This window comes from Microcebus murinus, chromosome 21 (assembly GCF_040939455.1).
Source record: "Microcebus murinus isolate Inina chromosome 21, M.murinus_Inina_mat1.0, whole genome shotgun sequence".
Classification (NCBI taxonomy): domain Eukaryota; kingdom Metazoa; phylum Chordata; class Mammalia; order Primates; family Cheirogaleidae; genus Microcebus; species Microcebus murinus.
In genome coordinates, this window is record NC_134124.1 from 38174462 (window position 1) to 38191269 (window position 16808).

The 16808-nt window shown below is 42.0% G+C and overlaps 1 protein-coding gene across 1 annotated transcript; it reads left to right on the forward strand.

Moving 5' to 3' along the window:
* Positions 1–8773: 8773 nt before the first annotated feature.
* MKRN2OS (MKRN2 opposite strand) lies at positions 8774–15199 on the forward strand. The gene is made up of 4 exons (XM_012785287.3): positions 8774–9077; positions 12159–12208; positions 13781–13943; positions 14779–15199. Exons 1-4 carry the CDS (start codon positions 8812–8814, stop codon positions 14981–14983), a joined length of 684 nt encoding a protein of 227 aa, XP_012640741.1. The 5' UTR covers positions 8774–8811; the 3' UTR covers positions 14984–15199.
* The last annotated feature ends 1609 nt before the right edge of the window (positions 15200–16808 follow it).

Consider the following 16808-nt stretch of genomic DNA (forward strand, 5'->3'; position numbering starts at 1 on the left):
ACCGTTGTTTCTTAGAGCTGAATAGTACTCCATGGTATACATATACCACATTTTATTAATCCATTCTTGGACTGATGGACACTTGGGCTGTTTCCACAGCCTTGCAATTATGAATTGTGCTGCTATAAACATTCGAGTGCAGGTGTCTTTTTTGTAGAGTGTCATTGGATCTTTTGGGTAGATGCCCAGCAATGGGATTGCTGGATCAAATGGTAGAATCACTTGTATCGCTTTAAGGTATCTCCATATTGCTTTCCACAGAGGTTGAACTAGTTTTCAGTCCCACCAGCAGTGTAGGAGTGTTCCTCTCTCTCCGCAACCACGCCAGCATTTATTGTTTGGAGATTTTTTGATAAAGGCCATTCTCACTGGGGTTAAGTGATATCTCATTGTGGTTTTGATTTGTATTTCCCTGATGATTAGAGATGTTGAGCATTTTCTCATATGTTTGTTGGCCATTCTTCTGTCTTCTTTAGAAAAGTTTCTGTTCAAGTCCTTTGCCCACTTTTTAATGGGGTTATTTGATTTTTTCTTCCTGATTTTTGTGAGTTCTAAGTACATTCTAGTTATCAGTCCCTTATCGGATGCATAGGATGCAAAAATTTTCTCCCATTTTGTAGGTTGTCTGTTTACTTTCATGACTATTTCTTTGGCTGTGCAGAAGCTTTGTAGTTTGATCATGTCCCATTTATTTATTTTTGTTGCTGCTGTGATTGCCTTTGGGGACTTCTTCATAAACTCTTTGCCCAGGCCCATGTCTAGGAGAGTGTTTCCAACTATTTCCTCTAGAGTTCTAATAGTTTCATACCTTAGGTTTAAGTCTGTTATCCAGCATGAGTTGATTTTTGTGAGAGGTGAAAGGTGTGGGTCCTGTTTTAGCCTTCTACAGGTGGCTATCCAGTTTTCCCAGCACCATTTATTGAAAAGGGATACTTTTCCCCAGCGTATATTTTTGTCTGCTTTGTCAAAGATTAGATGGCTATATGAGGATGGTTTTATATCAGGATTCTCGCATCTGTTCCACTGGTTAATATTCCTATTTTTGTGCCAATACCATATTGATTTAATTACTACAGCTTTGTAGTATAGTTTGATATCTGGCATATTAATGCCTCCCATTTTGTTTTTGTTGCCTAGAATTGCTCTTGATATTCGGGGTCTTCTTTGGTTCCATACGAAGCGTAAAATTATTTTTTCTATATCTGTGAAGAATGCTGATGGGATTTTAATAGGTATTGCGTTGAATCTGTAGATCAGTTTGGGTAGTATAGACATTTTGATGATATTGAGTCTGCCGATCCACGAGCATGGTATGGATTTCCATCTGTTTACATCCTCTGCTATTTCCTTCCTCAGCGTTTCATAGTTCTCCCTGTAGAGGTCTTTTACGTCCTTGGTTAAGTATATTCCTAGGTACTTTAATTTCTTTGTTGCTATTGTGAAGGCAATTGAGTCTTTGATTTGGTTCTCAATTAGATTGTTGTTGGCGTATATGAATGCCTCTGATTTCTGTGTATTGATTTTGTATCCTGAGACTTTACTAAATTCATTGATCAGTTCCAGGAGTTTCTTGGTTGAATCTTTGGGGTTTTCTAGATACAATATTATATCACCAGCAAACAGTGAAAGTTTGATCTCTTCTGCCCCTATTTGGATACCTTTGATTCCATTTTCCTTTCTGATTGCTGTAGCCAAGACTTCCAGCACTATGTTGAACAGAAGTGGAGATAGTGGGCAGCCTTGTCTGGTTCCAGTTTTAAGTGGGAATGATTTCAATTTTTCCCCATTCAGTATGATGTTGGCTATGGGTCTGTCATATATGGCTTGTATCATTTTTAGGTATGTCCCTTCTATGCCTATTTTCTTAAGTGTTCGTATCATGAAAGGGTGTTGAATTTTGTCAAAAGCTTTTTCTGCATCTATTGAAAGAATCATGTGGTCTTTGTTTTTGCTTCTGTTTATGTGGTGAATTGCATTTATAGATTTACGGATGTTGAACCATCTCTGCATCCCTGGGATGAAGCCCACTTGGTCGTGGTGGATTATTTTTTTGATAAGCGTCTGGATTCGGTTAGCTAAGATTTTGTTGAAAATTTTTGCATCTATATTCATTAGGGATATTGGTCTGTAGTTTTCTTTTTTTGTTGCATCCTTTCCTGGTTTTGGTATCAGAGTAATATTCGCTTCATAAAAGGTGTCGGGGAGGTTTCCGTTCTTCTCGATGTTGTGGAAGAGTTTCTGCAAGATAGGTACTAGTTCTTCTTTGTAAGTGTGGTAAAATTCGGGTGTGAAGCCATCTGGACTGGGAGTTTTCTTTTTAGGGAGATTTTTTTTTTTTTTTTTTGAGACAGAGTCTCGCTTTGTTGCCTAGGCTAGAGTGAGTGCCATGGCGTCAGCCTAGCTCACAGCAACCTCAAACTCCTGGGCTCAAGCGATCCTTCTGTCTCAGCCTCCCAAGTAGCTGGGACTACAGGCATGAGCCACCATGCCCGGCTAATTTTTTTTATATATATTAGTTGGCCTATTAGTTTCTTTCTATTTATAGTAGAGACGGGGTCTCGCTCTTGCTCAGGCTGGTTTCGAACTCCCGACCTCGAGCAATCCACCCGCCTCAGCCTCCCAGAGAGCTAGGATTACAGGCGTGAGCCACCGCGCCCGGCCTTTAGGGAGATTTTTAATTGCTGTTTCTATTTCAGCTGTTGAGATTGGTCTGTTCAGGGAATCTATTTCTTCCTGGTTGAGCCTAGGGAGGCTGTGTGTTTCTAGAAATTTGTCCATTTCCTCCACATTTTCTAGTTTGTGTGCATAAAGATTTTTGTAGTATTCATAAATCGTATCTTGTATCTCTTTGGGATCAGTTGTGATATCTCCTTTTTTATTCCTGATGGAGCTTATTAGAGATTTCTCTTTTCTGCTTTTCGTTAGCTTAGCCAATGGTGTGTCAATTTTGTTTATTTTTTCAAAGAACCAACTTTTTGTTTTATTAATCTCCTGAATAGCTTCCCTGTTTTCAATTTCGTTTAGTTCTGATTTGATCTTGCTGATTTCACTTCTTCTGCTGGGTTTGGGGGTTGGTCTGTTCTTCTTTTTCCAGCTCTTTGAGTCGTTTCATTAGATTGTCTATTTGTGATCTTCTTGTCTTTTGGTTATAGGCATTTATGGAGATAAACTTTCCTCTCAGAACTGCTTTAGCTGTGTCCCAGAGGAGTTCATACCAGCTTTCTTTCAGATAATGTTTTCATGGTCTATCTTTTTCCATCCTTTATTTTTAATCTACTTAGTGTTTTGTTTTTGTTTTTTTAATTGTATTTATTAATATTTTATATTTTTTATTTTATTTTATTCTTTCTTTTTTCAAAGTAAAAGCCATTGGAAATACTTAGTGTTTAAATCTAAATTGTATCTCTTATAGATAGTATATAGTTTCACTTTAAAATACAGTATGATAATCTTTCTTTTATAAATTGTCCATTTACATTAAATGTAATTAGTCCATTTACATTAGATGTAATATAGTTGGATTTAAATCTACCATCTTGTTGTTTATTTTCCATCTGTTTTTATTATTTAAAAAATTTTTTTTGAGACAGAGTCTCAAGTCTGTCACCCTGGGTAGAGTACAGTGGTGTCACCATAGCTCGCTGCAACCTTAACCACCTCGCCCACAGCCGCACTCACAGCCGCTCGGCGGTCTGCGTGCGCTGCGCGTTGACGGCGGGTCCTTTTGCTCTTGTGTGACGAGGAAAGCTTTAACGCACTGAAAGCTTGTTTGACTTTACAGGCAGCTTTACTTGTCATGTAAATCAGAATAGGTAACATAGACATGTATGTTTTCATTCCATTATTTTTACATGTTCACAATTTTATTTTGATAAATGAAACATTAGAAAAGTCATATCACGGCTGTCGGCTAAAGTCCCTGTGTGCTTTCATCTGTGGCTGTCAACTATAGTTGACGCTCGTACCGAAGTGGTTAAACTCCTGAGCTCAAGCAATCCTCCTGCCTTGGCCCCCCCGAGTGCTAGGATTACAGGAGTAAGCCACTGCTCCTGGCCAAGGTCTTAATTTATAACTACTTCCAAGATGACTGTGCTAGGCTTTTCTGCAAATGACACCACAGTGCATATGGTGGCTACCATCCTAGTAGCTAACACCTCACCCCCATCATGAACTGCCCATTATGTCTTGAAGGGGAATGACTGGGCCACTGAAGTGAAATAGAATCAGTGAGATAGAATTGACAGTCCAGAAATAAACCCTCACATCTATGGTCAGTTGAGATTTGAAAAAGGTGCCAATTAGCTCGTAAGAAAATAAAATAAAATGGATACCAAGACCGTAAAAATAGAGAAATAAGAGTATTTTCACCAAATGGTTCTGGAACAATTGAATATCCACTTGCCAAAGAATAAAGTTGGATCCCTACCTCACACATTATTCAAAAATTAATTCAGTCAACCACAAAAAGGCCATAAAAAAAAAAATAAAAAAAAAAAAATTAATTCAAAATGGTCCTGTGGCCAGGTTACACAAAAAAAAAGAAAAAAAAAAAAAAAACAAAATGGATCAGGAACCTAAATGTAAGACCTAACCTGAGGTTAGGAGTTCAAGACCAGCCTGAGAAAGAGTGAGACCCTGTCTGTACTAAAAATAGAAAGAAATTAGCCAGAAGCCGGGCGCGGTGGCTCACGCCTGTAATCCTAGCACTTTGGGAGGCTGAGGCGGGTGGATTGCTCGAGGTCAGGAGTTCGAAACCAGCCTGAGCAAGAGCGAGACACCGTCTCTACTATAAATAGAAAGAAATTAATTGACTAACTAATACATATAGAAAAAATTAGCCGGGCATGGTGGCGCATGCCTGTAGTCCCAGCTACTTGGGAGCCTGAGGCAGAAGGATCGCTTGAGCCCAGGAGTTTGAGGTTGCTGTGAGCTAGGCTGACGCCACGGCACTCACTCTAGCCTGGGCAACAAAGTGAGACTCTGTCTCAAAAAAAAAAAAGAAAGAAAGAAAGAAAGAAATTAGCCAGAAAACTAAAACTATATATAAAAAAAATATTAGCCAGGTATGATGGCACATGCCTGTAGTCCTAGCTACTTGGGAAGCTAAGGCAGAAGGATTGCTTGAGCCTAGGTGCTGAGGTTGCTGTAAGGTAGGCTGATGCCAGGGCACTCTAGCCCAGGCAAAAGAGCAAGACTCTGTCTCAAAAAAAAAAAAAAAAAAAAATTATGTGAAGTGAAAGAAGGCAGATACAAAAGACTATATTGTATGTTTCCATTTATATGAAAAGTCTAGAATAGATAAATCCATAGAGAAAGAAAGCTTAGTGGTTGCTGGGAGGGGGTGGGAGAGGGGAGAATGGAAATGACTGCTAATAGATATGGGATTTCTTTTTGGAGATGATGAAAATATTCTAAACTTACTGGTGATGGTTGCACAACCTTGTGAATATACTAAAAACCATTGAATTGTACACTTTCAATGGGTGAATTTCTTTGTATATAAATGTAATCTCAATTTTTAAAAAGTAAGTAATATCGAAGATAGGCAAAAATGCAGTATACAGATGATAGAACTTCCTGAAGAAAACCAAAATAAGAAAACAGAATAGATATTCAAAACTATATAAAAATTTCCTGAAATAAAAAAGATGTGAAAGTACATATTGAAAGATGACACCATAAACCTGAGTAAACCCAAATTGCATTTTATAATAAAATTATTGATCTTTAAAAAAAGAAAATTCCATAGGTACACTGGCAAAAAAGAACACGTGACTTATAAAAGTGAGAAAATTTGTTTATCATCAGACTTTTTGACAGCAGTGCTTTATGGCAGAAGGAAATTGAATGACATATTTAAGAAAATGTGAGCCAAGGATTTTAGGTGCAGCAAAACTGACCTTCAAGTATAAAGGACAGAGATAAACTGTTCATCAACCTGCAAGAATTCAGGAGGTATTCTTCCTATGACCCCTTACCAAGGAATCTTCTAGAGAGTGAACTTCAGACAAGCCAGTGATGAAAGAGCTGGTAGCGGGCATTCAACGTCAGTCTGCATACAGAGCCAGGCCTTAGCGAGGGTTGAGGTAGAGGGTATTGCTTATGATGGCAGATGTTCTGGGAATGAAGATATAGGACAACCATTTAAATAAATGAGGAAGGTGGGCAAAAAAATGTTTCAACTCTGTTCAGTAATCATAATTGGAGTTGCTGGTATTAACATTGTTACTCTGAGACTGATGTAAATGTGGGACAAAGCAAATGAATAGTTATGAGACATTCTAATTCCCTAATTGCCTGTATCCTTGAGAACTAAGATTTTCAGTGTGGAAAGAGATAGACATGTAATATAGAAGAGGTTAAGTAAAAACCCTGTAGTCCTGAACTTGAATTGGAAATAGTATCAACTCGTGAAGTATTTTATGTGTGTGTACCTTTTTTTTTATCCTGCTCTGTCTACTGAAAAGACAGACCACAACCAACCCAGTAGCAAAGAGCACCCCCAGCAGGCAGACTGAAGTCTTGAAATGCCATTTCCCATTTAAAGAAAGCAGGGCTTGGAGAAATGGTTGATTCTAGGTCCAGGGCAGGAACAGTCTGCGATGAACCCAAAATATTTTAACATAAAATACATAGGAAGGACATCATCAGAGACCCCTAAGGGTCATATGAAAAGGACTCAGGAGCCAACTGAAGAGGCCGACAGGCTGGGCGTGGCGGCTCATGCCTGTAATCCTAGCACTTTGGGAGCCTGAGACAGGAGGATCGCTTGATCTCAGGAGTTCTAGACCAACCTCAGCAAGAGCAAGACCCCATTTCTACTAAAAATAGAAAAAAATTAGCTAGGAAACTAAAAGAAAAAATTAGCCAGGCATGATGGCACACACCTGTAGTCCCAGCTACTTGGGAGGCTGAGGCAGGAGGATCCCTTGAGCCCAGGAGTTTGAGGTTGCTGTGAGCTAGGCTGACGCCACAGCACTCTAGCCTGGGCATCAGAGCAAGACATTATCTCAAACAAAAAGAAAGAAAGAAAGAAAAAAGAGGCCAATGATAGGGCAATTTGAGCTGCAATAAGAATAAAAATTGCATTAGGTTGGAATGTATCTAATATGTTTACATCTGTGAGTTCACAGTGATACTTAAGGAAGAGGACATGAAACCAACTGGGCACCTTCTGAGTGCGACAGAGATGCTCTGATGATCTTGAAATGTGGGTAAAGAACCAGGCACATGTCCAATCTCTCCGTATGACTGAGCCACTAGGTAACTATGTAATAGCTGAGGGGAAGTGTCTCCTTATAAAATCATTTTAGATCATGCATGAAAATAAAATGATGCAGCTAGACTATCCCCTCTGAGCCACTTTCAATGCATGAACAGATCTCTAGACATTTAGAATGATCACTAACGTCAAAACAGAGGAGACCAGCCATGATGTGCTTTCAGATGAGAGAAGCTCTGTAATTTATTTAAGTGCAAGTTATGAAATAAACTTCCTGAAGTGCCTTTTCCTACCATGACATCTTCTTTATGGGTCTTCCCTTTAAAACTGCTTATCTTGGCTAGCGCTCTGGGAGGCTGAGGCAGGAGGATCGCTTGAGGCCAGAAGTTCAAGACCAGCCTCAGCAAGAGAGAGACTCCATCTCTACTAATAGAAAGAGATTAGCTGGACAACTAAAAGTAGAAAAAATTAGCCGGGCATGGTGGCACATGCCTGTAGTCCCAGCTACTTAGAAGGCTGAGAAAGGAGGATTGCTTGAGTCCAGGAATTTGAGGCTGCTATGAGCTAGGCTGACTCCATGACATTCTTGCCAAGGCAACAGAGCAAGACTCTGTCTCGAAAAAAACAAACAAAACAAAAAATACTAGGCATCCATAGGGCCTGGGTTTAGTGTAGTTCAACCAAAAGTGGGTTCTGAAAGGATGAGCTGAACCTATCTATATTAGTGATATGGAGAAACAGTTCCCAAAATGAAAGGGAAATATAGATTTCAAAACAGTATACAGTATAACAATGTTGGTGTTTTAACAAAGCATGTGGAAATATTCACCTCATGTACCATTAGTTTTCTCCAGAGAGTAGAATATGGTGGGTGGGAACATTATGGGAGAGGGCACTGCTTTTTTTTCCAAATATTTTTTGTTCAGTTGCTTAAAATTATTTTAAAATTGAAAAATAATATAGTGCACATAGTAAAATGCACAGCTTGATGATTTTTCACAATCTAAATATAATGAAGACCCAGATAATGAATCAGAACAGCCCCAGAAACCACCTCTGCCCTCTCCCGGTCAGTATCCGCCACCTAAGGTAACCACTATCCTCATTTCTAATGGTGCTGTTAATGTTTTATGAGCAAGATTACTTCTACAGTATAAAATGTCAAAAGAAAATAGCCCTAAAGTAAGGATTTATTTATGCAACAACAAAACTATCTTATTCTAGGAACACAAAAATAAAGGTGAGACTCCAATCCTATGAAGCTCAAAGACTAACAGGAAAAACAAAACTAAATGACTAATAACAGAGTTCTGGTAGAAAGATGAATCCAATGCTGTCAGCAAAAGAGAAGACTGGAGGAAGCTGAGAAAGGTTTCACAGAGAAGTGGGGCTTTAAAGGATGACTAGGAGCTGGCCGTCGTCAGCTGCAATAAGCGAGCACAAATGACAACTAGCTCTTTAAGAAACCAGTTCATGGGGCGGCCTGGTTACTGGTTAATCCTACCTGGTTTGGCTTCTGGGGCTGCCAGTCAGGATGACATCATCGTTGGTCAGGTTACTTGGGGCAGCCTGCATTTGCCAGCCGTATAATGCGGAATAGGAAGAAACTTCTCCCGGCCGCTCAGGAGGTGAAAGCTATGCACTGTGCAGAGGTCGGAAAGCCTTTAATTAAATTTGACCACTGTAAGAGATCCATCTACAGCTTCGGCGTGCCCCAGTGCTGCCCCCTCTGCCGGAAGGACATGGGCTCGAGGAAGCTAGAGGAAGCCCCTGTCAGCATCGCCAATCCATTTACCAATGGGCATGGAGAAAAATGTTCCTTCCTCCTCAGACCAACTCAGGGGACGTTTCTTAGGTACAGTGTTTTTCTTAAGTGTTACATTGAATTGTGCAAACCTTTCCTTCTGTGTTTTAATCACTAAGACTTTCTTTTCCTAATATGTACTATACAGTGTAAGGTCTGGTGGACAATCTTTCCAGTGCTTTGGCCTTAAATCCTGAGCTGTAGGCCTCGAGGCTTCATAAACATAGACGGGGGTGGTGCATGTGTTCTCGCAGTGCTGAGTGCAAGAGTGCACGCAGAGTAGATGCAGAGCAAACCTGCTCACACAATTTTAGGGGAGAAAAATATGTGCTAAGAGGCTAACTGGGAAGATGGCCCAGCAGCTAATCTTGTCATAGTGATGCCTTTACTGCCAGTTAATTTGTAGCTTCTGTGGCAAACAGGTACTACATATAGAGCCCGAAGAACTGACAATGACACACCATCTTAAGTGAGTTAAATTGAAGACTAGAGCTGGTCTATTTCCACTGTAGACATCAACTGGCTTTAAGAGTGAATTCAGAACTCAAAAGAAAGGATCATGCCTTATGGTCCTTGGTGAAGTTTACAGATGGGATTGTGATCGCCCTGCGTAAGGCAGTCTTCACAGAGCACGGATGCCACTGAATGAAGGTGCATGCTTTGGGAAGCGTGTTCAGTACCTATGTGCCGTCACAGTCTAACTCTCCCATCCCCTCATGAGTGCTGGTTTGGGACAAGAAAATTGGAGTTGACTACTCACTTCCCTGCTTACTATCTTATCTTTCCTCCTGGTCCCTATGAAGATGAAATGAACCGAAGTGTACCGACGCTGTTGGTCAAAATGCTGGGTGCTGACTAGACGGCACCCTGAGCTGTCCAGGGCGGACAGTGCAGGCTCTGGCGCCACAAAGCTCCCAGTTCCTATCCTGGGTCTTCTGCTAACTTGCTCCAGGACCCTCTCTGAGTCTCCAGTTCCTTATCTGCAAAATGAGGCTCACAGAGCCGTGAGGCATCTAAACCTGGCCTACACATCAGTTATGACGTTTCACCAACATGCTCCCTACCACCCTATTTTCAGGTTCACTTGAGACCCTAACTCCACAGCTTGGCAGAACCAGGCTCACTGCCACCTTTAATAAGCATCATGCAGCCCAAATCATTAAGAGTCCCTTATTCATGCTGACTTAGAGTCATTAACTGGCTGGATTCTAAAGGCTTTGAAATAAAGTGGTCAAAATTCAGAATTCATTTCCCATAACATTGGTTCATTCAACAAATCCTTACTGAGCTGCTCTGTGTGGGAAATGCTCGGGCTGTCACAGTGAACAAGCCACAGCCCTGCTCTTGAGAATTGACACGACGCATGATGGGCTCCCAGATTGGCCCCTAATAAGCATGTATTTATTCTGCGATATGGTGGTGATGTCGACAGGCCTGGTCTCACTGGGCACTGGCAGAAAGGAAGTGGTGGTGTTGGAACAGGTCATGTGCTCTAGCATCCCCCTGTCCCTTCCCGTGCTCGGGCCAGGATGTGCAGAAACCCCAAGATAGCCCCTGCCTACCAGGACCTCTAGGGCCAAGTTCCAAACCATTTCCTTCCCTCTCATCCATGTTTCCAAACCCTCAGTACTGATTCCCACAACTCACCTTGAGACAACTTCATGTACTTGGTAAAAGAGAACTGGCAGTGACCCAAAGGAATCACCCACATCCTGACATAAGTAGGTCAGAGTTTCTCAGGGCTGCCATATATGGTTGTGCAGGTTGTAGACTGCACGAAGATGCCTGACTAAGGCAGTGGTGGCCGCTGAAGTTCAGCTGCACTCCACTCACCAAGCCAGTACCCTGTGCAGAACTGCACCTGCAGGAAGAGGGGGCAGCTTTTCCTAATCTGCACAAAGGTGTTGTATGAGAAAGGGGTGGCTGTCGCCTTGCCCCATCACATGCTTACATAACATTCTGTAGTTTTCTTGTTTGTTTTACCTTCACAGCACTTATTCGTCTATTAACAACTTGTTGAACTAAATCGAAAAGTCTTCTCTGGAAGTGAGCAAAGTCCGTGAGAGCAGGAATCTCATCTTATCTCCTATGGTGTCCTTTAGCCCTTCACTCAAGATGACAGGCCCTGAGTGGACACCCAATAAACATCTATTGCACAACTAAGAAATAACCGAAGGAAAGGAGGGAAGGAGGGAGGAAAGGTCTAGAATTTGGGTGGGGACAAAGTGTAGCCATGCGCTCAGGGCGCCGCCCCAGGGTAGCACTCCCACGTGCAGTGCTGGTATCTGCCACCGAGACTGCTTGTTTGTCCCAGCGTCATTCTCATCCTTTGAACCCACTGGGTCTCAAAAAGCTCAAAGTGGCTGCAACAGGATGACTGCTGCAGGATCACCCTGCCGCAGGTGGGGCAGCCATTTGTGTCCTTGGCCATTTTAAAGCCTGGGACTGCTTGCTTTAAGGAGGAACCAAACATCCAGAGCTGTGGTCTAACAAAGGAGCCTAATTGTTTGAAAATTATCTCTCAATTATTTGACACCTTCGTGGGGCAGACACTCACTAGGCATTTTGTTCTTACTAGCAGCTTGCTAGAAGGCTTATGATACTCCCATTTTGCAGATGAGGAAACTGAGATTAGAAAGAGTGACTTGCCCAATGTCCCAGGACTAGCAAGTGATGGCCTCGGATTGTCTATGAAGATTCAATTACATGGAGTTATACAGTTAACAAATAATCTTGCGTACAGAATCGTTTCAGAAAACAAGGGCTGTGGGGCAGCAGCAGGTATGGCTGCTATTTTAGTCTTGAAAAGGTGGGAGGTCACTGGTGCACTCAGGATCCTCCCAGCCACAGGAGCCAGAGGAAGAAGGAGTGGGGAGTGCCTTCAGCAGCTGACCTCCAGCCAGAGGTCAGGCTGAATCTGTGCTCTCCCAGGATGGCCTTCCAGAACACTTCAGTGCTGGGGTTCCAGGGAAATGCAGATTGGGCTTGGGAGCAGGGGGTATTTTCTACCCCAAACTACTCTTCACTTAACCAGCTTCCAAATAGGCCTTCCACCAACTGGCACTGATTCGAGTTCTGACCCGGCCCACTCTTCTGGCCAAGCACACGCAAACAAATCCTTGTTTCTTTCAGGGAGTATGATGGGAGGTCCGATCTCCATGTTGGAATAACTAACACGAATGGTGAGTGCATTTTCTTACACCTTCTTTTAGCTTGAAAATGCCCTACAACACCCAGCCAGAGGAGAGCAGCCTTTCTAGAGAAGATATATTCATGGCAACATTTAATTAGCAATTTCGTTCACTGGCGTCTCCAATGGCACTGTGAAGTGGGAACTGCTACCCACAAAGTGAGAAATACTTGACTTTATGCCAAATATTACTAATAATACTAAGTATTTGAAAGTTATTGTTTTCTCGGTGAAGGCCTTTAAAACCTGTAAAGTTTTCATTGGTTTTTAGGAAAGAAAAAAACAGATGGTTTCAGAGAGGTCCAGTTGACCAAGTTGTACATCCCTGATGTCAGAACCAGAATTTGGACCCAGGCCCAGATTCCCTAATCCTTTTTTTTTTTTTGAGACATTCTCACTCTATTGCCCAGGCTGGAGTGCAGCTGCATCATCATAGCTCACTGCAGCCTCGAACTCCTGGGCTCAAATGATGCTCCTGCTCAGTCCCCCAAGTAGCTGGGACTATAAGCGCCCATCACCATGCCCAGCTAATTTTTATTATTTTTTGTAGATACGGGGTCTTACTATGTTGCTCAGGCTGGTCTTCATCTCCTGGCCTCAACTGATCTTCCCACTTCAACCTCTCAAAGTGCAGGGAAGATAGGTGTGAGCCACCGCACCAGCCCTGGTTCCCCAGTGCTATATTCAGTCCAGCCCCCAACAACTGGGTCCTTACATTCCAGAGTCTTCAGGGGCTATATATAATACCTTAGAATGTGCTAGGGCTTGCAGTGGTTGGCTTAAAAAAAATAGCATGTGAAGATGAAACAAAATACAGTTGCTTCGGCCAGATTTAGCTCTGAGGGCACAGAGTTTGCAGCCCCTGAAACCAAAAGCATTCTTGTCTACTGGAGAAGGGTCAGGTGGAGTCACTCGCAGGAAGTTGTGGCCTGGAAATGGTGATCCAGGTGAGGCTCAGATCACAGGTCTGGCAGGTGAAGTCTGACAGCAGCCTTTCCTTAGCCCCTAGAGGCAGGAGAAACTGACACTGTGACCAGGAACCTACAAATGGTTTTTGAACTCAGATTTACCCACACGATCAGTCAAACTTACCACTAATATTTATCAGTGGAAATTTATTGCTGAATTAAGGAAGCAACATAGACTGATTTGTAAATAGAGAACTTTGATAAAAATATTTGGAGATGATTATCCTGGCGCCTATTATTGTCTCCCTATCCTGGGGGCACCTCATAGTGCTGAATAGCAGGTAAAGCAAGAACCGGTTTCCCAAGGAAATGGTTTGCTGATAAGGGGTGTGTGTGTGTGTGTGCGCGTGCGCTGAGGCTACATAAACCCCTCCCTGACTCCACGCCAGACCCTAACTAAATCTCATTAGATAGATGGAAGGAGATTCTAAAATCTCTCACCTGCCCGTTGTTCATTGCTCTCTGACAATAATAGGAAAGTACCACCTGGATTTAACTATAGTTACCAAGGTGGCTACTGTCATTTTTTGATGTCCCTTTTTCACAGAGGGACATTTTTCCTTAAGCCTCCGTGTGACTTTGGTTCTGGTTTGCAGGAGTTGTGTATAATTACAACGTATATGGTGTCCAGCGAGATGAAACAGGGTGGGAGCAGAGCATAAGTGTCCCACTATTGCAGCCCAACATGTATGGACTGATGGACCAGTGGGACAAGTACCTGGAAGACTTCTCCACCTCGGGGGCCTGGCTGCCCCACAGGTACGTGGCTGCAAAGACAACCCTCCACGGGCACTCAAGCTGAGCCCTGAGCTCCCTGCGCTGCCTCAGCTCACAAAGGACTGAGCTGCACTTGGGCTCATGCTGAGCCCATACTGAGGTATTAGTGCCTGCCATGGAACTTAAACAGGGGTTGAATTACTTTAGGTTTTCTGCAGAGGTGGGTCAGCATATATTTATACACCAAAATCATAGCCTTTTAAGAAAGGACTAGAAGCTATACTCTATTCAGTTATTTTAGTTATTTAAATATATTTACACATATACAGCAAAAGTCATATTACATTTCCTTAAAACAAAAAATATTTTAAAAACTATGTTCAAAATGTAAAAATATTTAAAGCTCCATATTTTCTTTTTAGTTTTAGCAGTTCTGAAATTAATTTCTCAATTCCTCACTCCCTCAACATTTTAGAAGCTATATGGGGTACTTGTGGATTTAAACTGTTCTCAGGTTCCCCTTGAAGTTAGTTTAGACACTGTGGGATATCATAAAACTTAGATACAGAATTTCACTTCTAAAATCTAGAATTTCATTGAAATTAAGTCTTCCAAATTGGCAGTTTACATGCAACTAAGTGACCACCCTGAACACCTGGGGCAGTCTGTGCCTATCTGTCCTTAAGTAGTGAGTAGGAACAGCCCACATGCCAGTCGCCCCGCAGAATGGCGTAACCAAGGGGCCAGCACGCGTGGGGGCCCAGCTCACACATGGGAGCCCAGTTTCAATTATAAAAGTCCTTTAGCAGCTTCACAGCCTGTTCCTGGGCAGCTTTAAAAGTGCAGCCTTCCCTTTTCCACGTCCTTGTTCTGTAAGGTACGAAGAAGACCGGCACAACTGCTACACTTACGCCCTCACTTTCATCAACTGCGTTCTGGCCGCAGAAGGCAAAGAGCACCTGGACAAGAGTGAGTTCACGGAGAAACACGTGGTCCCGAGGACGAGGCTGGCTTCCAAGTACATCACACTCCACCGGGCAATAGAGGAGCGTGGCTTCTACGTGACTGACCCTGCCGACTGAGGGCCTCGCCTCCCTCAGGCAGAGGTCTGTGCTGAGAGCAAGCGTAAGCGCAGAGGGGCTGGACGCCAGGGAGTTACCGCCTTACTCGGTACTGCGGATTTCCACATGCGTTTAACTGTGATCAATGAAGTGCATGGTTTCCCTTTAAACATATTTCAGCTTACTGCAGCATAAGAATTTATAAAATTAATAAAACTTGCCCTGAGTTTTGAATGATTTTATAGCATTTGGGTCTTTCAACTGAGAATCCATGTTACAGCATAAAGTGGCTACACCTTTTATTCACAGAGCAATGAAAACCATTCCTATAAATTAATCCAGGCTGGGAATTTGAAGATAGGCAGGTGAGACACAAGTTATGAAGTAATATGTATCTTCCCCTTTTAGTCTTTATTCTCAAAGTACATGGTAACCTTCTGATAGTTAATAGTAACACAAAACAAAAAAACTCCCCCAAACCCTTTAGAATTTAAGCCAGGCAATGGCCACTCCTTTTGAATGAGCTCTTCTGAGCCTGTACGCACAAACTGGACTGGCAGTTACTCAAATCAGTAAAACACCAGTCTGTTTCCTTTTTGTTTTGCCTGACCTAACACGTGGAGATTGGAGTGCTGGGTTTGCCACTGCACGGCATTTCTTCTGCCCACTCAAAAGGCAGAATTCAGAAGGGACACAAAGAAAGGGCTGTCTTCTTTCTCTAATACTTTCAGAAGGAGGAAGGGGGAAACCGGGATTAGTAACTATAAATAAATGAGGTGATTTTAAACAAGTATATTAGAATTGTACGCCTAAATAATCATCTAACATCAAATGGCCAATGTGCAAAACTTTCTAGAATTCCTCTTTGGAATTCTTCCCAAACTCACTTTGCTTTTGACCAAATGTGATATACGACTCCGCTTAATCTTATTCCCCAGCCTTGGTAAAAATGTCTGAGTTCTAAAAACCAAACCCATCTCAAGGTACCAATAATTACCTTGTGTTAAAATAACTTAATGGAAAATATGCTGAGATAGATCCAACATCCAGGTTCCTACTTAAACTAAATGAAACTGAAGTTTGGCCAATCATAAATGGTTAACTAATCATTAGTTATATAATCAGATACTTTCTACCAGGATAATCCAAATAAAGCACTGCTCAAACTTCAACCAACCAGCCAATTTCTTTACTGTATTTTCTTAGTTGCCCTATAAAAGCCTTCCCTTCAAACTCTTCTGTTAGAGCTCCAAACCACTTTTGGTTTGGTGCTGCCGGACTCATGAATTGCCATTTGCTCAAAATAATTTTCATAAGTGTTAATTTATCTTTTAACTCCTTATATTTTAACTCCTAGCAATAAAGATATTCAGAAAACTTGCTGGGACTCCAGGCATGTGCCACCATGCCTGGCTAATTTTTTTTTTTCTATATATGTTTAGTTGGCCAATTAATTTCTTTCTGTTTATAGTAGAGATGGGGTCTCGCTCTTGCTCAGGCTGGCCTCAAACTCCTGAGATCTTGCCTGAGCAAGAGCAAGAGCAAGAGCAAGATCCCATCTCTACTAAAAATAGAAAGAAATTAATTGGCCAACTAAAATATATAGAAAAGATTAGCCAGGCATGGTGGAGCATGTCTGTAGTCCTAGCTACTCGGGAGGCTGAGGCAGAAGGATTGCTTGAGCCCAAGAGTTTGAGGTTGCTGTGAGCTAGGCTAATGCCACAGCACTCTAGCCTGGGCAACAGAGTGACACTCTGTCTAAAAAAAAAGAGAGAGAGAGAGAGAGAAAACAAATATGCTGTAACAATAAAGACAAAATCATTAAGACAAATTCAAAACAAAATAT